Below are 21,421 nucleotides of genomic sequence, written 5' to 3' on the forward strand. Positions count from 1 at the left end.
CTATAGAGTAAAAGTCAATGTTAGTACAATGGTCTTCAAGATTTGGATTAAGCATCTGACCTCATCTATCAGTCTTCTTTGCTTACTCCATCTACATTAGCCTATCTACTGCTTTCAGAAGTCAAGGATTCTTCTCTCTCTGTGTCTTCATCCTTAGAGACGGTTTCCTAGTATGCTCCTCCCTAGATATCCTCACAGCTCACTCCTACTCGTCCTGTTGTTTTTTCCTCCATTGTTACCATCTCATTAAGGATGTCCACAAACACTCCAAATTTCAGGTTATCTTGATTAACCCTGGCACTCTCCAATCTCCTTCCCATGCCTAGCTTTTCATTATTGCTTATATCATCATCTGACATATTTTACATTTTACTTATTAATCAGATTGCATACCCCAAATGATATTTGCTGAAGGAATGGAATAAAAGGATGAGGAAACTTTCTTGTGTGTTAGAACTTGTCTCCTGGGGCTGGGGATATAGCTCAGTTGGTAGAGTGCTTGCCCTGCATGCACAAGACCCCGGATTCTAATCCCCAACACCACACACACACACACACACACACACACACACACACACACACAGAACTTGTCTCCTTACCACTCTCTGAAACTTAACCTTTCATTCCTTTATCTTTGTCAGATTTAAAAATGAGAGACAGCCGTTTAAAGAAGTACTAAATGAGGGGGGAAATTCAAGCAGCAATGAAACCTTAAAGAAGCAAGTCAAGAGGCAGAGCGACAGGACAGAGGAAGAATGCCTGGCAAATTAAAAGGGTCATAGATACTAAAGGGAGGATGGGGGAGAGAAGGAAGATGAGAAGATAATTCTGGGGATGTTCCTTTTGAATAGGTAGTTGGTTCACTTCAATTACAAAGACTGCTAGATACACCTTGGGGCCTTCAATACCCATCCAGACCTCTGTTGTTTCATACTCATCATTGCAAATCTTTGGGGGCTTTTAGTGTTTCTTACATTTTGAAACACACATGGCAGCTCAAGATGATCTGTCTGGCGCCGTGGTGCATGGCTGTAATCCTAGCAGCTCTGGAGGCTGAGGCAGGCGGATAGCAAGTTGAAAGTCAGTCTCAGCAGCTTAGTGAGGCCCTAAGCAACCTAGTGAGACCCTGTCTCTAAATAAAATACAAAAATAGAATAGGGATGTTGCTCAGTGGTTAAATGTCCCTAGGTTCAATACCTGATCCAAAAAAAAAAAAAAAAAAAAAATCTGTGATGGAAGGAACTGAAAAGGAGGCACACTTATGTATAAAGCCCTTCCACTTTCTAGTTAATTTACAGCGATCTTCCTGGATAAAGGAAGATCTTTTTGAGTATGACCTGTACAACAACTGTGCGGTTGTACAGGTCAAAAATATAGCAGTGCTTAAGCAATCATTGCCATAAAGGATCGAAGTTCTGTGTATGAAAGACAGACAACAATGCCACAATCACAAGAGTCAACACAAAGGGAATCAATCACTCCAGCTCCCTCATTTCTTTTCTCTCCCTCCCCGTCCCCCTCCTCTTCCTCCTTCTTATTTTTCAGGGCTGAGGATTGAGCCCAGGGCCTTGAGCATGCTAGACAAGTGCTCTACCACTGAGCTGCTCCCCCAGCTCCAGTCCCAGATCCCCCATTTCTTGAGTACAGAAAGGTGTTATATCTCCCACTGGCCAGAAAGGCTATGGAAGTAAAAAACTACAAGCACTGTGCAACTTCTTGTTAAATAAGTTTTCTGACACATGGCAACCAGTGATTAATTACTGTGTTAGAAGATAACATTCCTATAGAGATTTGCTGGAAATACAGATGCCGTCCATGCTTGATTAGACATTGCTTAAGGAATGCTGAGGCACACTGCTGCAGTCTATTATTTCTGGCTATTTTGGTACTGCTGTTAAATTTATTTTACATAGCTTCAAATTTGGTAGAATTGATGGAGCCCATTTCACAAAACCTGTCCCTACCAAGAGCAAGATGGGAAAAAAAGTAAGGTTATAAAGTGTGTCTCTATGAGAGTAAGAGAAAATGAGAGAAAGAGACTATGAATTATTACATTATTAGTTTTTGTAATTCTTTTTGCTCTAAAAGAAAGAAGTGTAAGGGGGGTACTTTGTTTTTTATCAGCTTATAAGGAAACTGACCATGTCAGCTGGTTAAAATAAAACCTTCAGGGTATTAAAGATAAACTAAGCTGTCATTATCTAAGTCCTTCATCAACAGCAAAACATACCTCCATGTGATATTTAGTCATTTGGTTAAGACACACAGTGATCACTTACTCTGGTCCAGGCACTGAAGAAACAGTATTGGCCTCCTGGACATAATCTTCGCTGTGTTCATGCCAGCCTACTTCTTTCATAATCCATTTAAGAATAAGGGGTAAGAGTAGAAGAAGCTCTCCCAGGTGATCACTTCAGCTTTTACCTACTTCCTCGGACATAATTCACAAATCCAACTGTGAAAGACATGAGTTGGGTGCCCTCTGATTATGTCCTGAACAGACGCTTCGTTGGAACACAGCCACTCATGCCAACCTTAATACTGCCCAGTCAGCACTGCATGATTCAGACACCAGTGTTTTCAGCACGCGTTTGGGCCCCATACTGTCTGCCAAGAACTGTGTTAATTTACTTATTTCAGCTAAATAAAAAAAAATCATTTAAAAAAGGATGATTGAATTTAGGAATTACATTCCTCAGAGAATTAGTAATGGTTCTCTGTATCCCTCAGGCCTCCATGTTCTTAACTTCCCCTTGTCAATGTTATTATGAATAGACTAATTCAATAATGAGATCATTTCCCATAAGAGCAGCCAAATAAATGCAGCATTCAGTCACACCTGGTTTCCCTAATCTAAGCAAGGAAGGCTTTCCACCAAATTTACCTAGAACAGGGAGTTTAATACACACACACACACACACTCTTTTCTGCAAATAAGAGGAAAAAGACAGGGAAGGAGGAGGAGGGAGAAGCATAGGAATGGACAGCAATGCAGTAAATGAAATAAGAGGAGTAATAGGGCAGGAAGGTTTAAAATGAACATGTGTGGTTCATTTTCAAAACAAAGATTCTAGAAAATATGTCTTCATAATTGTCAAAGTAACATAATGTTTTATGATCACCTTAAATAACTCAAGAATTGTTTTAATTTATCCTGAATTTTTCAAGGAACCAAAAATCAAATAAAAAGAAACAGAAGTAATAGTCAGGAACATTCTGGACTATAAAAATAAGTAACTTCTAACCATAATGGCTTTTGGAAAATGAAGGAGTTTATGGAATGATCTACCTAGGTATAAATAGCAATAGAGCGTGGGGGGTACCTTAATTATCATCCATCCGCTTCAATACTGCTTCAACTTTCATTAAAGTACCAAAGGTTTGATTGTTTAAAATACAGTGTTAAGACCAAATGAAAAGAAAATTAACTCTCAAATTTAAAAATGTGTCTTATAAGAAAAGTATCAAAAAAATTGAGATCATCAAACCTGAAGAGAAAGGCCAGTGGTGAATAACTATTATTCTCTGGTGGAAACAAGAGGAGATGAGTTTCAGTTGCACCAAGACAGAAGAGATAACGAAACAGGTTCATATAAAAATACATTTGATAGCTGTTATTTATTATGAGAGAAAGAAGGTAAAAAATTCAAATGCCCAAATAATCGCACACTGATTAAAAAATAAATCATGATTTTTTTATAATACGAAATATTTGTTTAGGTATTATGTTTTCAAGAAGTATTAATGAATGTTGGAAAGATTATAGTATCAAAGAACATTATTGATATGGAAAAGTGCAATTAAATTAATATAAAATTATATTAACATAGCTCTGATTTTGCAAAAAGAGAAATAACGTGCAATTATGTGTGTGAAAAGTTGTATATACATATAGCATGTGCAACAAAAGCCAAGAAGAGGGTGCACCAAGGATTGTGGCCCCTGGATCAGAAGTTTATGAGAAATGTTGATATTCTTCTTTGCATATTAGCTTATATATTTTATGCAATGAGCATATGTGACTTTTATTTAAAAAAAATAAGTTGCTAAAGATTTATAGTAAGAACTTAGGTTAGACAGGAAAAACGACCTGCCCAAGAAATGTTAAACATTAAACAAAATTTTGTGGAATTGATTTCCTGATCAGCTAAGAACATCTCTTTTTTTCCCCCTGCTATTTTTAACAAAAGCATTTTATGTATCAAGAATCCATTTAAAAGGTTACTTTACAGGTAGTGAGCCTTGGCTTTGGTACAAGAAGTTGATCCCAATCTTCCCTCCTACCTTGCAAAATCCAGGTCTGCTTCCCGGGACATGGTGATATTGGTCAGATTCTGCTGAAGAACAAAAATGTTCCTGCACATTTTCTTGATGCCAGACTCACTGATACGCCTGAAGTACTGGGCTCCATTAATGAGGATGCAGGAAATGAGGTGTCCCAGGCCTGGGGGTCAGCAGGGCAGTAGGGAGAAAAGAGAAGACAGATTAGGGCATCTCTTCTAAATCTCCATAAATTGAAATGAACAAAGAAACACTTCTGATGGCTGTACTGGCTCATCTTACAATCATGTCAGAATATTTCTACATTGTCCTAGTATGTTGTCAAGAAAACCTGGTATATCTATAGTTCCTGCACTGCCATATTAACTTACAGCCACCATGCCAAGGCTTAAGAAATATGTCAGATTGTGATAAACTATTAATGAGCATTTATGTACAGACAGTTGGGAAGCAGTAAATTCAAGTGATCTGTTTTGGTCTCTCCTTTTTTCCCTATAAAACAGGAAGGGGAACAATTTGGCTTAAAATTGATTGGGAACCTACATAAGTAAAAATATTTCAATACAAAATTGGGCATTGATAATATTGTGAATAAACCTCAATATCTACAAGTAAGAAAATCAATCAATAAAAAAAATGTGCTAGGGTTAAGGATGAAGCTCAGTGGTACAGCAATTGCCTAGCATGTACGACACTCTGGGTTTAATCCCCAGTACCACAAAAAGGGGTTGGGGAGATTTACTGGCAATAATGCTTATTAATACACCTCAGCATTGGCAATGGGGTACATCTCTAAAGTAGTACTAGGATGATGTGATCAGAAACAAAGTACAAAGGAAAAGCAGATCATGAGCTAGCTGTTGAGTTCCCACAAGATGTCTGTGAACATTTCTGGGGGCCCATAAGTGGGGGTTTGTTCTTAATCTTAAGTATTGTCTTATAGTCTATGAAATTTGGTAGAGGGCAGCCTAGAACATCAACAAACTAATAGGTCTCCTACAGGGAGATATAAGGCCAAATCTTCGTGCTCCCATGTGCTTCAGTTGAGTAATACCGTTCAGAACAATGTGTGGCACATACAGATTACTGTATCTAAAAGTTAGATTTAATTATACATACTTAGAACTAAGTAAATGTTTCTTCCTTCACTTTTTCTTGTTTTTGCAAAGGTGGCCCCAAAGGCTCATGTGTTAAAGGCTCGGTTCCCAGCCTGGCACTACTGGGAGGTGTTGGAGTCTTTAGCAGGTGGGGCTTAGTGGGAAGTCCTTGAGTCAGTGGGGAGGAAATTGACCTCTCCTTCTTTCTCTTTTGTTTCCTGGCCATGAGTTGAACCATTTGTTCTGCTGCTTACTCCCTGTCATTACCACCTAGGACCCCTACCAGAGGCCTAAGAGAAATGGGTCGACTCAGTCATAGGTGGGAACCTGAAAGTTATGAACCAAAATAAACCTTTGATCTTCATAAGTTAAGTATCTTAGAGGTATTTTATTACAGTGACAGGATTCTATGAGTGGAATTCAGCCTGAAAAAGTTTTTGGCTGGCACCATGTTTTTAAAAATTTTGAAGGTCAATGTCTTTAGATGGTACTGCCTCTCATCCTTCTTCTGCCTGCTCCTTCAAATGCATGTATGCATGCTGTTTTCCTCATTATTGCTGCATTATAATCACGGGCTTCTGTTCTTTTCCTGCGATGATGCATCTGTGAGAGAAAACTTCTTCCTCCAATGATAATTTTAGCCAATGAAAGATTTTTTAGGGTGCTCTCCTCATTGAGTTTTTCTTTTCTTTCTTCCTTGTTTTTTTTTTTTTTTTTTAATGGGCTGCTCTCTAGTTAATTCATGGTCCAAGCAAATCTCATGAGTGGTCTGTCAAGGTGGACAGCAGGCAGCCATCTGCATTACCTTGGATTAAATCTCCCTGTCAATCAGGAGCAGATGGCAGCCGTATTATTTACCTACTTGTACAGGGAATGGCTGGGTTCTGCAGCTCTCATCCAAGCAAACTAGCAAAATACCTGTTTCTACAATTTTTCACTTCAGTAATAAAGAATATCAGGAAAACCTTCACCCTTCCTTCCCCCCTAACTCCCAGAGACAGAGACCTTCAAAGATATACTGGAACTTGTGCTGCTGAAGGCTGGCGCTCATGGCCTCTTCGATGGCACTGATGTCTTTGTTGAGCTTGACCACCAGAGGGTCATAATCCATACTCTCCACGTTGGCGACAATGGCGTAGTTCCCCTCCTTTGCCAGAGGGATGAGATAGTGGAAACAGTGAACTCTGAAAAGGAGAAAGATGAGAGCAGCTAATAATAAATCTTCCCAGTGAAGACAATGATCTTGTGACAGAGTACCAAAATATTTGAAGCGACAGTGGCTTCATAAATTTTTATGTACTTCCCTGCCAACCTTTTCTTTTGCCAGAAAGCAATTTTAGTTTTTCTGTAGAATAGCTGAATGATCTGGAGCAAAGTGGGCTTCTAAGGTCTTTACTGACCCATACAGTGTTGATAAGGAATAGAGGAGTTCTGCAAGTCTTTTCAATGCTAGGATTGCATGTGAAATGTGGAAAGCATTATATTTGTCAGTACAGGTCGAAATGGAAATGTCAGAGGTCACAGATCCCCAAGTGTAAGTTTTGTTGGGAAACTACTGGTTTTGATACCCAGTTCCAACATTTGCTGACTTTAGGCAAGTTACTTTATCTCCCTACTCCTCGGTTTCCTTATCTGTGAAATGGGGATGATAACCCCTACTTCACGGGGTACTACATATAAAATACACGGCACAGTGCTGGGAATAAGGGAAGCGCACAGTGAAGTCTCGGCTATCATTACTAGCTGTGTGTTTATCATTGCTAATGTGTTATTCAAATACCTGCTTACTGGGCATCTATGAACTTGTTAGAAATTGAGCTAGGCCCCTGGGAACACAAAGCAGTTTGTGTCCTTAACACACCACAGCCTACTGAGGCAGAAGAAGAAAATAAATGCCCCAGAGGGGACACATGTCATTGAAAGCCCATCAACCTAAGGTGCCACAGAAAGTGACCCTGGGGTACCAGGAAAGGGTCACAACAGGAAGAGATACTTGAGTCTCAAAATATGTCTGAGTGAGCCTGGGAAGAAGGGCATTTCTTGGCTGAGCTGGTCTGACTCAGTTTGGACATGGATATCCTTAGCGTCTTTTGGCTGATGTTAGTGACAGTTGGAGACATCTGAGGTGGGTGAGGACTGGCTCTGTCCCTTAGCCTACTTAAATTGTAATGAAAGCAAGTGCCATTGGATTCTGCCTCACACACAGGAATTTCTTTTGAATAAACTAAAACACCAAACCTAATCCGACCCCCCCCCACCCCCCCAAATCAATGCCAGGCATTGGCAGGCATAGATCAAACAGTCTGCTTCTGTAAGTCCAGAAAGTCCTAACTCTCCACTGCATCAGGTGCTTTTTCTGATCCTTCATGATCTTGTTGGCTGGAAGTGACATGAGGTTAATCCAGACTTAGGCTGCCATGACCCAGGGATTTGGCATCAGATATAAGAAGCATTCCTAATGAAATGGTGGCAAAAGCCCAAGAAATCATTCCCCAAGATACAACTGTAGGCTTTGCCTGTCATATTTCTTATTTAAAAAAATTTTTTTTAGTTGTAGATGGACATAATATCTTTATTTTATTTCTTCATTATTGTGGTGCTGAGGATCGAACCCAGTGCCTCACACGTGTGAGGAAAACACTCTACCACTGAGCCCTAACTCCAACCCCATCTTTCTTTTTAAAGGTATATTGAGAAATAATTTACAGTAAATTTCCCTTTTAGTGTACAGTTGTATGAGTTTTGACAAATGCATCTAGTAGCATAAGTACCACCATATAAATTCCCTCTGTCCCTTTGCATGTAAGTCCTACTCAGACACCACTGATCTATGTTCTGTCCCTGTGGTTTTGTCTTCCTCAGAATGCAGTCAGACAGCATGTAGCCTTTGAGTTCGGCTTCTTTCACTATGCACAGAGCATTTATTGTGGTTTGAATGTGAGGTGTCCCTGAAAAGCTCACATGTGAGACAGTGTAAGAAGGTTCAGAGGAGAAATGATTGGGTTGGAAGAGTCTTTAACCCTATCAGTGATTTAATCCCCTGGTAGTTATTGACTGAGTGGTAACTAAAGGGGTAGGGTGTGGCTGGAGGAGGTGGGAGCTGGTGCGTGGGCATAAATTTGTATCTGGAGAGTGGAGTCTCTCAGCTTTCTGATCACCACATAAGCCTTTTCCCTCTGCCACACTCTCCGCCATGTTGTTCCTGTCTCACCTGGAGCCCTGAAGAATGGAGCCTGCTGTCTACAGATTGACACCTCTGAAACTGTGAGCCTCAAATAAATTCTTCCTCCTCTACACTTGTGCTGGTCAGGTCATTTAGTCACAGCAGCAACAAAGCTGACTGAAATAGCATTTGTGATTTATCTTGCTGTGTTCACTCATTGTCATTGCTGAGCAGTCTTGCACTGAATGGCAGGAGGTATATCCATTCAGTAGTGACACCGAGATTATTTCCAGCTTGGGACGGTCATAAATAAATCTACCTAATGTACAGGTTTTGTGTAAATATGAATTTTCATTTCTCTTGTTGCACAGCCATCACCAAAATGCAGTTCCAGCTGCTCTGCATCCTCGCCAGCACTCAGTGTGTCAGTTTTTAAACATTTTTTTCAGTCATTCTAATAGATGTATTGTGGAATCTCTTCGTGGCATTTATTTGCATTATCCTAATGACTAATGATGTTGAGCACTTTTTATGTACTGATTTTCCATCCAATTATCTTTGGCAAATTACATATTCACATCCCTTGACCATTTTTTTTTTTTAAGTTGGGCTGTTTGTTATTAAGTTTTGAGGCTTCTTTATATATTCTGGAAACAAATCTCTTATGAAGTGTGCATTTTGCAAATATTTTCTCCCAGTCTTTGGCTTTTCTGTTCATCTTAAAAATGTCTTTCAAGGAATGGTTCTTGGGCTGGGGATGTGGCTCAAGTGGTAGCGCGCTCGCCTGGCCCGAGTTTGATTCTCAGCACCACATTCAAACAAAGATGTTGTGTCCACCGAAAACTAAAAAATAAATAATAAAAAATTATCTCTCTCTCTCTATCTCTCTCTCTTTAAAAAAAAAAAGGAATGGCTCTTAAATTTCATAAAGCTTGATTTACCATTTTTTCTTTTATATGTGGTTCTTTTGGTGTCATTTGCCTAAACATATTCACAAAACTTTTCTCCTATGTTTTCTTCTAGAAGTTTTAGGTTTTACATTCAGTTTAGACCCCTCCCCCTATTGAGGGGTGCTGGGGATCAAATCCAGGGCATTGTGCATATTAGGCACATGTTTTACCACCGAGCTCCACCCCCAGTTTCTAGAATTCATTTGAGGTAAGTTTTGTGTGACATTCTTATATCCTATTCAAGCAAGGGAATCTAAATATCCTGATAAACTACTGTTCATTTTCACTTACAGGTGCTCATCAAAACAACTGCTAATTAAGTAATGACTAGTTTCATCAATAAAAACTCATCCTGACATTCATGTGCTAACTGACAAAGAGTACAGTTCTGATAAAAATGCCAGTAATGGTACTGGTCAGAGCCCCCTCTCAAATGTGACCTTTCTTATACAATGAAAAGTGAACAACCCTGGGATTCATGATTAGGGCAACGGATCACTAATGCAGTAGAAACTTAAAGGAAGTGGGACTTAGTTGAAATCAAAGCATGTCTGCTAAGGTATTTTTAAATTAAATAATAGTTGGCATAAACCCAGTCAACAGGAAGTCTGTGTTAAGAAGGCATGAAACAGTAGGCAGAGGATGGTTCTGAGCAATGGTGAGTGGTTCTTTCTTGCTTCACTGAGATCATGACCGAGGCATGAGATAAGTCGGGGGAAAAGGACAGGAGGTCATGGTCATCACAGGGTTTGGAAACCAGCTAGAGAGTCTGGACTTTGTTAGAAGCCACAGGGAGCCTTAGGAGAATTTTAAGAGACAAAATGGTATTATCAGATATGAGCTTTGGCAAGGCAATTCAGGCATAATAGAAGAATGTGTTGATGATAGAGAATGGAACCAACCAAAAGTAGAGATACTGGTCAGGGAAGTCTTATGAAATGGAGGTGAGAATTTATCAGATCCTAAAGTGGTGGCAGAGAGAGAGAGAACCACTGTTCAAGGTACACATTTCTTCTTCCCAAATGATTAGAGGTGAAGAAATTAAAATAGCCATCAGTCAAATTCAAATAAAGTTTTTTTTTTTTTCCTTTAAATTCTGGCATGTTGTTGCTAACCTTAACATGACTTTGGCATTAGGTTTTCTGCAAACACTGCTGATTACACAGCAGGATGGTTGATTTTCAGAAAGTGCACACTTAGGGTGCCAACAGTGATGGGCAGTTGCTGCTGAACCCACTCAGAGCCCTCTGGATAGTGAGGGAAATCAGCTGGTAAAGGTGACATTCTTGGCATCTTGGGCTCAAATGACAACTTAATTTTCTTCTTCTAAAGTTCAAATGGGAAACAAAATTTTAACAATTTTTAATGGCTGCACTACATCCTTCAACTCTGGGGGTGTCATCTCCCTTATGCCTCAAACTGTGGAAAGGGGCTATTTGGTGCTTAAATGTGACCCACAGTGACACAGATAAAAGTTCGAATGCTCTTTGGATGGGTTCTTTCACACAGCACTTGCTGGATTTGAGAATGTTTTTTTTTTTTTTTGGTTTGAATTTTAAAACACTAAAGAAAAATATGGGCTATAGATATAAAGATTTTGGGGAGAATAAGAACAATTTTTGGCATTTGAAGTTGTTCTATATTTTTTGATGGCATATCCCATCAATTTTTTTTACATGAATCTTTTTTTTTCTTCCTTTCTATTCTTTCTGTGCTCTTTTATTACAGTGGCTTCTTGGCTAAAAGTGCCAGAGACGGAATCCAATGAGCCACTTTATCACACTAGCTCCTGGACAACAGGGCCCAGTGTTGATTCTCTTTCACAGGGTGATGGGAACAGCAAATATTAGCAGTACTGCACCCTCTTAAATATGAGCAGGGGACTTGCCAGCGGACTACTGTCTGAAAACAGAATCTATAAGTCGATTCATTTCCTTCAAAGAGCAGCAGATTTTGTTTGGGGAATTAGAACTTATTTTATCTAAGTGTGGTTTCAAAACAGATAATTCTTAAAAATCATTCATGCTTTTACTGAATATCTAATATGCAAGAAGACTGATTCAGGTTCTGGGGCCATCCACAATATGGTCTCTCCCATAGCCTTGCACTCTGGGTCCCCAGGGAGTTTAGCAGTTGACTGTGTTCTGGCGTTATCACACAAGAGTGGTATTGTAGGATTTGTCTTATTCATTTTGTGTAACCAGTGTACAACTCCCTCATTGTTATTGTGGTAGGAGAGAATAAAGTGTGTTAACATTTACTGTCTGAGCCACACATGGAGTAATTTCCTAGCTTAATAAACTATAGTTTAAAAGGAACAAAGAAAAATGGAACAATAAAATAAAATAAAAATAAATAATAAATAAAAATAAAAATAAAATAAAAAAATGGAAAAATAAAAACAATCTGAATGTTGAAATCATGTTATAAGAGGAAATGTGTAAATTTAATTTAGAAAAAATAAATATGTGTAGTGTTTGCAAAGTCAAGGAAAGACAATTCTGCATTCAGGATTCTAAATAAATCCAGTCTTTTTTGTTATTCAGCCTAAAATTGCGTTTCTCTGTTTTTAAACTAAAGTGTTACAGCACTGTATGGTTTCTTGTAAAGTTAATAAATAATGGTTAACACATGTTCAGCATTATAGGAATAGTATTGCCAAGATGTACAGAAACAAAAAGGACAGAATAGAGGTTAAGGATTTAAAAGATTTTACTCAAACGTGTTGAAAATATCCCACTTGGAATTAACTACACTCCAAGTAAGAAATTCAGAATGTAGCACACGTCCCGCCACCACACAATCAATAGCATAAATTCCAGGAGTTGTGAGAGTAATTAATTTGGTGTTCCCTTGTTTTTCTTTGTAACTCAGGTAACAGAGGCATCAGAACATTACTGGGTGTTTTTATCCCCCTTTGACTATTGCATTTATCTATTCATAGAAAATGCCTGACTTACTTCACTATCAGCATGAAAATAAATAGAAAACAAATCTAAAAATTATCATAAAATAAATCAAAAAACATATAGCAAGAGCCTTTATTTCTCAACAGGTTAAAGTAAAAAATAAAATCAGAAATAATGCTAGGTAAAATAGATTCCAAATCTGCAATGCTACTTCTTTTGTTCCACTCACAAGTTGCTTATAAGCAATAAAGGAGTAAGTCATTGGCGAGATAATGAAGAATAAAAAAAGCAAGTGGCACAAAAAAGAAGTGATAGGAACACATCTGAAAGATACCCAAGGTATAATTTGAGTCTAAGCATATTCCAAAGATGTTACTATGAACCAAAGTCCTGTTTACATTTTTAAAACCTAAATCTAGTAAGACTTCAAATGAAAAGAAAATATTCTATCGATTTTAATAATGCTCCAAAGTAAACAGAAGAAAAAGTATCACCCTACAGTGTACTTTCTGGTCCTCTGCGGTTTTTGATCCTGAAGTTTCACAAGTATGCATCTGTCTACTTGACACTGCCACCTAGACGTTTAATGAGCGTCTCAAACTGAGTATCTTGAGAAAGGAATTCTTGGCATCATCCCTCCTTTCTCCTTCTTTGGTCTTTCACTTCAGGTAATGGCTTTGGCATCCACAATACTGCCAGGCCCCACACTGGTGGTTTTCTGTGAAACCTTCCTTTCTTCTGCTGCTACCAGCAACTCCACCCAACCCAATTAATCGTCAATAAGTCTTTAGTATATGTTCCAAATCCAACACTTCTTACAACTCCACCTCTGCCACTTTAGTTCTCTTAACGGGTCCCAACTTCCACCCTACTTCCATTCATATTTCTCCCTCTAATACCTTTTCCAAACAATAGCCAGAGTGATTTTCTGTTTGTTTTGGTACTGGGTATAGAATTCAGGGTCTTGCACATGCTAGGCAAGCTTTCTACCTCTTTTAAACATGTTAATGAATTAACATCTCTCCCCTGCTTAAAACTCTCCTGTGGCTTTTTAGTACCCTCAGAATAAAATCTGAACAATTCACTTGGCCTATAAGCTGAGGGTGAGGTTCTGTGATCCCACAGGGTCAGGTTCCAGCCTGTCACTTGGATCTTATTCTTCCAGTTCTTCCCATGATCTGGTTCATCATTCTACAAACATGTTGGGCTTCTTTCTGTTTCTCAAAATGGCCAAGCTTGATTTTGTCTCAGGACCTTTGTAAATGTTATTCTGTACTCTGTCTGAAATTTTCTTCCCCTAAGTTTTTGTTCAGATAGCTTTTTCTTGTCACTTTGTCATATTTCTTCTGACTACTTAATCTAAAGAAAAAAATTCCCTTTCTAGTCAACCTTGTAATTTTGCAACATCCAGTCTGCTCTGGCAATATGTGACTACTGAGCACCTGAAATGTGACTAAAATTGTAAAATTGTAATATGCTACAAATGCAAAGTATGCAGATTCGAAAGCCTTAGTACAAAAAATGCACAATATCTTATTAATCATTTTATGTTAATTACATGTCAAAATATATTGGATATAGTGGGTTAAATTAAATATATGATAATTCATTTTACCTATTTCCCTCTATTATTTCAAATGTGACTATACATTGAGTATTTCTTATCTGAAATGCTTGGGACCAAAAGATTTTTAGGTTTTGGAATATTTGCATACTTTACCAGTTGAGCATTACTAATTTGAAAATCCAGGATTTGAAATGTTCCAAAATCAAAGGAGAATTTTGCATTCTGTATTTCTGGATTGAGGATGCTCAACTTCATTAGAAAATTTAAAATTATCTGTGTAGCTCACATCTCAGTTCATATCATCTTTTTGTTGAATAGTACTGATTGATCCCATTATGTTATTTTATGACTATAGTAGCACTTATTTGAAATTGTCTTTTTAATCTAGTCTTGACTGTTTCCCCTGTTAGAATGTAGTTCTGTGAGAAGGAACCTTGAGTTTTATCCATTGCTGTAACCAATTTTTAGAACACTGCTTGGCACAAAGAAAGCACTCAATAAATACCTGTTCAATAAATAAAAAACAACTGAAGACTTCTTAGTCCTCCTTCCTCCCACTTCTATATGCATAATAATAGAGGCTGCCAAAGTCAATCAGAGAATTCCTCACTTCAGGGGGAAGAACAGGGACAAGAATATACCATATTCAAAATAATATTCTTCAATTATTATTTAACTTAATCTCTGCATTTGGATTTTAAGTACCTTGAAGAAGTAGATCATAGTTCCTGCATCTGTAACTTCCTTCATGACTCTCCCCTTCAGTAAAAACATCAATGATAATAAAGTCACCCTAAATGCAAAGCTAGCACATTTGGAGCACTTCCTGTGTAGCAGGCATTCTGCTCAGTATGTATTATTTTGCTCAGAAAATCTCTCTAGATTAGGAATTACCATTTCCAGTTTTAGGAAGAGACAACTGAGGGTTTGTAAAGTTAACTAGCTGACATGAGATCATCTACCCCATTGGCACTGACATTCAAATCTAGTCTTTCTGACTATATGGGCCATGCCGACGCTGGATCATCTACAATACAGCATGTGGTCAGTTAACTTCAAAGTGACTTAATAACACTAAAAATCATATTCATCATCAAACAAAGGACAACATCAACATAAGAACCACAAATTATGGTGATACTCCACCAGAAACACACAAGTGATTTATAAATAATAATGTACTGCCACGGCAAACTCCTTCGTTTGGCTGGCCATACCTCACTTCCAGATGCAAGACTAGCAAGCAGCGGTCAGCCATATCCTGGAAGGACTTGGCGAGTTCACTTAGGGTCTGCATGATCTGCTCGGACACTGGGGGAAGGTCCATGTTCACGTGACTCTCTTGAGCAGGAGAAAGCACTGGAAGAAGGGGTGAGGACAAAACATTAATCGTCTCATTAGAGGTCTACAGATGTTTCTGGAATACATATTACTTTGTTGTTCAATTTCTTATTTTTATTAATTTGGCGACTGTTAGTGTTGAGAGCAACAGAAGCCCAAGATATACTAGACTATTTCTGTACTTGGTTAGACATAGAAACTATTAAACACAGAAGCCACTGTCTCCTATCAGTTCATAGAATAATAGAAACAGGATCTCAGAGTTGGAAGTGGCCTTACTGGTTGTGTGGATGGACCCATGGTTTGTACTGTGTCTTCTGTACCTCTTCAAGTGGCTGACCAGCTTCTGGCTGCAGGCTCACACAAATGTTTGTGCAAGAAAACTCAATACCTTCTGTAGTAGCCTATTTCACCTCTGAAATATCTGATTATCTAACAACAAACCAAAATCTGTCCTCATTAACTTTTCATCTTTGGCTCTGATTCCATCTTTTTACAATCCATGTCAGTGCTTCAAGTATTGAAGATCTCTCTTTTGTCTTCTTGAAGTCTTCTTCCCTATTCTAGATTAAATGTCCTCAGTTTTTCAGTCATTCATCAAATGACTGAATCACATTATAATTCTCAAATTTTACTGACAAAAACTTTCTAATTGATCTAATCTCCCTTGAAATGTGGGACTCAGGATCAAGCACGATAAATTCCACAGAGGGGCATGACCTGCCTAGACAGAATTATCAATTTCCTTTTCTGAGATGCCTTGCCACTTGTACTGATGTACTGATGCCTAAAATCTGGGGAGGGAGACTCATATAGCTTATGGCCAACTAAGGTCTTCAAAAGATCTTTTTGGAAACACTGGTAGAGCTACCTTCTAGATCTTTCCACAATAATTTATGAAAATATTTAACCACATTTGAACATTTTCTTCAGGAACATAAATCCAGAAGTAGGAAGTGTATTTGTTTATTTCCAGAGTTCAGTTGTATTTCCAGCTCCTCTCAATTTCTCAAAGATCACCAACAATAATCTGGCAATTATTCAAATTATCCTTTCCAAATTTCTCTTACTTCTTTAGAGCTTCAAACGTTGGTTTTGAATCCTGTCTCTACTACTTTCTTTATACAACCAAAACATAATTACTTACGTTCTCTCTGCCTTAGTTTCTTTTGTAAAATGGGGAAAATAGTGTTATGGGGTTAAATGGATTAATATAAGTAAAATATGTAATAGCATATAAAACTTACTCAATATCAATATAATTCAGAAAAATAAGCAATTATCATTCTCTATCCTGTTATTTCTCCAGATTATATTAAAATGAATTTTAGCTACAAATTCCTTACAAAATAATTCCATCTGTCTTGAAGCTCAATTCCCATTTATCAGCATTTTTTTGATTTTCTCTCTGAAAATCTTAGAGGATATGAAGTCCTTTGGAAGAAGGGCTCCCTGGACCAAGGACACATGGGATCTGGTGAGCCATCACTGACTAATTGGACAGTAGCTTCACCTCATAGGGAAGGGAGCCACCCTCTGGCTATCACAGTGAGTACTGTCATGGCCCTTCAGTGCTGTCTCTATTCCTAGACTGGGCCAGGTCCAGATAAGGGCCTGGATAGATAATCCAGATGTATTACGTTGCTCAGGCTGGCCTTGAATAAAGCTAAATTATCTCTCATGGAACCAGACTCTAAATCTAAATAAATCAAAATAATATGGTAAACACAAAAAAGTGAACATTGTTCAAGGGAGCTGACTTGTAGGGAAGAAGGAATGTAGCAATGTAGATTTTAAATTATTCCCAGGCTTGGTTTTATCCTAGATATTCACTAACTCTACCTGCTGGAAACTGGATAGGAAAGACACTGCATCTCCCCTCTCTTAGGTCAACATTGTTCACGTCTGATTATAAGGCAGGATCACTGCCTTCATGATGTTTCATGTGGCAGACAAGACAAAAGCAACTGTAAATAACAGTGTTGTAATATTTCAAGGCATGTGACAGCCTTTCAAACCCTGGATTCCTCTGTCATGTGACACTAAGATGCGACACTAACTGGGGCACGTAGAGTTAGTTACCTAAGTATCAGTAAGAAGAGGCAGAAATCAGAGCCTGCAGTTTCACTTGTGGACTGAGGTCCAAAGCTATACTAATTGATCAGACTCTATCAAAGATATCCTGAACAAAACCTAAGTGGAAACTAAAACATTTCCCTTTCCTACAACAGAAAGATGTAATTTCTTTTTTTTTTTAATATTTATTTTTTAGTACTTGGCAGACACAACATCTTTGTTTGTATGTGGTGCTGAGGATCGAACCCTGGCCACACGCATGCCAGGCGAGCGCGCTACCACTTGAGCCACATCCCCAGCCCAGAAAGATGTAATTTCATCATGTGGCAATTGACTACTGCCAAACTACAAATATAAGAAAAATCCAAGAGGAGTAAGTCAACAGCATGTTTAGCTGCCAAGGTAATTAACTGATTTGCAATGAACAAGGTAAGAGCAGTTTTGAATAGAGGCACTACATTTCATTTGACTGTAATCTACAGCAAAAATAAAACATTTTATTAAAGCAACACAAAAAATTATGCCCAGAGCTCTACTGAAAAGCTGGTTTATGAATTCCTGAGGGCTTACTGAAATTTACGAAGGGTTCTTAATAAGAAGGAATATATTGAGCAAAGAAATGCTGAGCATGGCAAATAAAGACAACACAAAATAATTAACTAGTTCTTAAATGTCAAATGGAAAGCTACAAAAAGGCAATGCTGACAGAATCTGGGAGATTACAGTCAAAAAATGAGATTAGTGGATATACACCACACACACACACACACCACACACACACACACATAATTGAACATATCCTTTTAGCGGCCACATGATTCCATATTTATCTCAGGGATTGATCTTCACATCAGCATAGTCCACATATATTAAGTTATGAATATATTAGTACATGATTTTTTAAAAGACATGCACATAGAGTAACTTTTCTAATATTGGGGATGGGTGACATCAGATCATTCATATCATTAGTCTTTTTACAATCACTGAATGCAAGCTATTTGTTCATGGCAAGGTACTATGGCTCCCTGTACTAAATTGATTGGTTTATACGAGGAGGCTGAACCTTGGTCTCTGAAGCAGACATTTCTTTTTGGGGGAAACAACAGGGCATTTTCAATTCCCTTGTCTCTTGCTCACTCTACTTTAGCCTCTGGCAAGTGTACTATTCCCATTGTCATCCCTGTTTCTAGAAGTACAGAAAACTCTACTTAAATCACTAGCTACACTGTGACATGTGGTCACTTCTAGCTAGTGATCTAAGTAGAGTTTTCTGTACTTCTAGAAAGAGGCTCCCCCATCCTTGGGGCTGGGGATTAACCCCCCTACCACCGTCACCACTTGAGTGCTCCATTACATTTCCAGCCTTTTAAAATAATTTTTAAAGTTTTGAGACAGGGTCTCATTAAGTTGCTCAGGCTGGCCTTGAACTTGTGATTCTACTGCCTCTGCCTCCTGAGTACTGGGATTATAAGCCTATGCCATGGCACCTGGCTAGGAAGGTTTTTGTTTTTCTTGATAAAAGGAGAGAACTGAGGCTGGTGCTACTCCTTTCTCTCCTGCTTTTCATTTTTCTGACTGAGAGGGAAAGATCGAGAATCAGAAAGGTGCAGGTCTTACTGCTGGACCATTGGCCAAGCCTAGTCAACTGCTCGCCTTCAGATTTCTTGTTCTATTAGGAAAACAAACACCTCTTAAAACTATTGCAAGTTCAAAAAGAAACGAAACAGTAATTTGCTGCCAAGTGAAATCTTGTTTTTGCCTCTGAAATTTTAAGTGCTAGGATCATATTCTGAGATGAAAACCTTCTCCTTTTCCAGCTCTCTCATACCTTGTTTCCACTATCTCTGCTGTTCCACATAAACTCTGCAATCCCCCCATTTTCTCCTGGTAGATGAGGTCCCTCTGTGGGTCCTCATCTTGGAGAGCTTGGCTGATCCTCTGTGCTGCTCTTTTATCAACTCCCCTGAATTTTCTCCTTTCACATAAATGCCCTAAAACTCCATTTAACCCTGGGTCAGTTCTACAACTAACTTCTGACAGGAAAACCAAAGTACAGAGTTTTGCCAATAAGATGTTCTGGATTTCAATCTCGACAAAGGGTTTCCACATCACTTGCCAGTCCTCTCACCATTGCTTGGCTGCATCTCCCTTTCTCACTAATCTTTCAACATTCAGGCTGTTCTCCTCAGACCCTCCCCTACTACTTCTCTCATGAGAACCTCAGACTCATATTAAGACTTCAAAAGAACTGTCAGCACTTGCTTTCTCCACAGTCCGTCTTTCTATTAACTGCTCCGTGCGCCACATTATCTGATTTTGATCTCTACCTCTTTCTTAAAAAAAAAAAATATTACTGGTAGTGCTTGTTAGGGTTTGGATCTGAAATGCCCCCCAAAGCTTATGTGGCTTGGTTCCCAAATGCCCCAATGTCTAGAGGTGGTAGGGGAAGTGATTAGATCATAAGGACTCTGACTTCATTGGTGGATTAATCCACTGATAGCTTAATGGACTGCCGGGAAGTGGTGGAGACTATAGGCGGGTAGGGCACAGCTGCAGGAAGTAGGTCACTGGGGCCTTGTCTCTGGGGACTATACCTTGTCCCTGGCCCCTTCCTCTCTCTTTCTGTCTCTGCTTCCTGGCTGCCATGAGCTGAGCAGCTTCCCTCTGCTGCTCCCTTCCTTCATGATATCTGGCCTCATCTTAGGCACAAAGCAAGGGAGCTGGCTGACCATGAACTGGATCCTGTGAAAGTGTGAGCCAAAGTTAAATATTCCACCTTTAAGTTGTTATGTCAGGCATTTTGGTCATGTTAAAGAAAAGCTGACTGCCACAATAATCAAGATTGTTCTAATTGCAAAACGGGGTGTTTTCCAGTCCTAGTCTCTTAAAAGCTCTCTGCTACATGTGACATCACTGGACATTTACTTCTTGAAACTGTCTTATTTTGACTTATTTGGCTGTTCTTTAAGTTCTCTGACATTTCCTTTATAGTCTCCTTCACTGAATGACCTTCCCTTTCATTTGCCCATAAATACTGGTGTTTCAGGGGAATTTCCCCCTATATGGGTCCTCCTTATTTCCCATTATGCTCTGGGTGAGCTCATCAATTTTCATCATTTGCACTATTATCTATGACAGGATGACTCCTAAGTCTCTGTTTGCAAAATTTCTGTACCTGTGCAACCCTTAGGCATCTCGAATGCAATGCGTTCAAAGCTAAACTCATTATCTTTCTTTGGCATCTGTTCTTTATCCTGAATTCCCCTTCTAACAGTGATATATCAGTTTAGGAATTTAAGCTGAATTTAAATGTGAGTAGGATCTTTGACTCATTTCCAGCAAAGGCTAATTTTATTTGCTAAACATTAAACATCATCTAAACCTTTTCTTAATATATGTTATCTCTTTTCTATACTAGTTCCACTCTGTTGGTTTAGACCTTATCTCTTCCACGGACAACCGGAATCATCTCCCAACTGGTGTCTTTGCCTCTTTGCATGTAATTAAATATGAGTTATCCAAAATATGTGTTATCCAAAACACAAATTTGACTATGTTAATTACTTGTGTAAACTGTATCAGTGTCTTCCACTCTCACGTGAGTGATCAAGTCCAAGCTCCTTATCAAGGCTTTCCTGGCTTTCCTATTTCTGCCCAACCTCACAGCACTACATTTTCCACCAGTCTCCTTTGTAACTTATTCCTTCCCCAACACTGGCTCTCTGACCTATCACCCCTTTAAACTAAATTTCCCAATTAGTTCATGCTGTTTCATAATCTTACACATTTGCAGGCTCTTTTAAACTATTCACTCTTTCCAGGATAAGGTCAGTGGGGCTTCCAAGTGTTTGCAGCTGACACAATTCTAGCACGAAAGTTGACCCATTCATTAACATTATCTGCTTATCAGTATATCTCCCTTCTTGATCGATAACTTTTTCAGGGTGCGGAAATATACATTCCATTTTCAAAGCCAGCAGAATAACTCTGAGGCACTATGGGGGCTCAATCCACTCCTTGTTAACTAAACTGAA

General features: G+C 38.7%; 1 protein-coding gene across 1 annotated transcript in view; it reads right to left on the reverse strand.

The window, feature by feature from the left end:
- The window catches only part of Exoc4 (exocyst complex component 4), a 787,478-nt gene that overhangs the window by 54,542 nt on the left and 711,515 nt on the right, over positions 1-21,421 (reverse strand). Inside the window, exons 15-17 of the mRNA XM_076833103.2 lie at positions 15,185-15,326; positions 6,384-6,562; positions 4,285-4,444 (exon numbers count right to left, since the gene is read on the reverse strand). Of these exons, the coding sequence (XP_076689218.2) occupies positions 4,285-4,444; positions 6,384-6,562; positions 15,185-15,326 (481 nt within the window). The remainder of the gene's footprint in view (positions 1-4,284; positions 4,445-6,383; positions 6,563-15,184; positions 15,327-21,421) is intronic.

This window comes from Callospermophilus lateralis, chromosome 1 (assembly GCF_048772815.1).
Source record: "Callospermophilus lateralis isolate mCalLat2 chromosome 1, mCalLat2.hap1, whole genome shotgun sequence".
Taxonomy (NCBI): Eukaryota; Metazoa; Chordata; class Mammalia; order Rodentia; family Sciuridae; genus Callospermophilus; species Callospermophilus lateralis.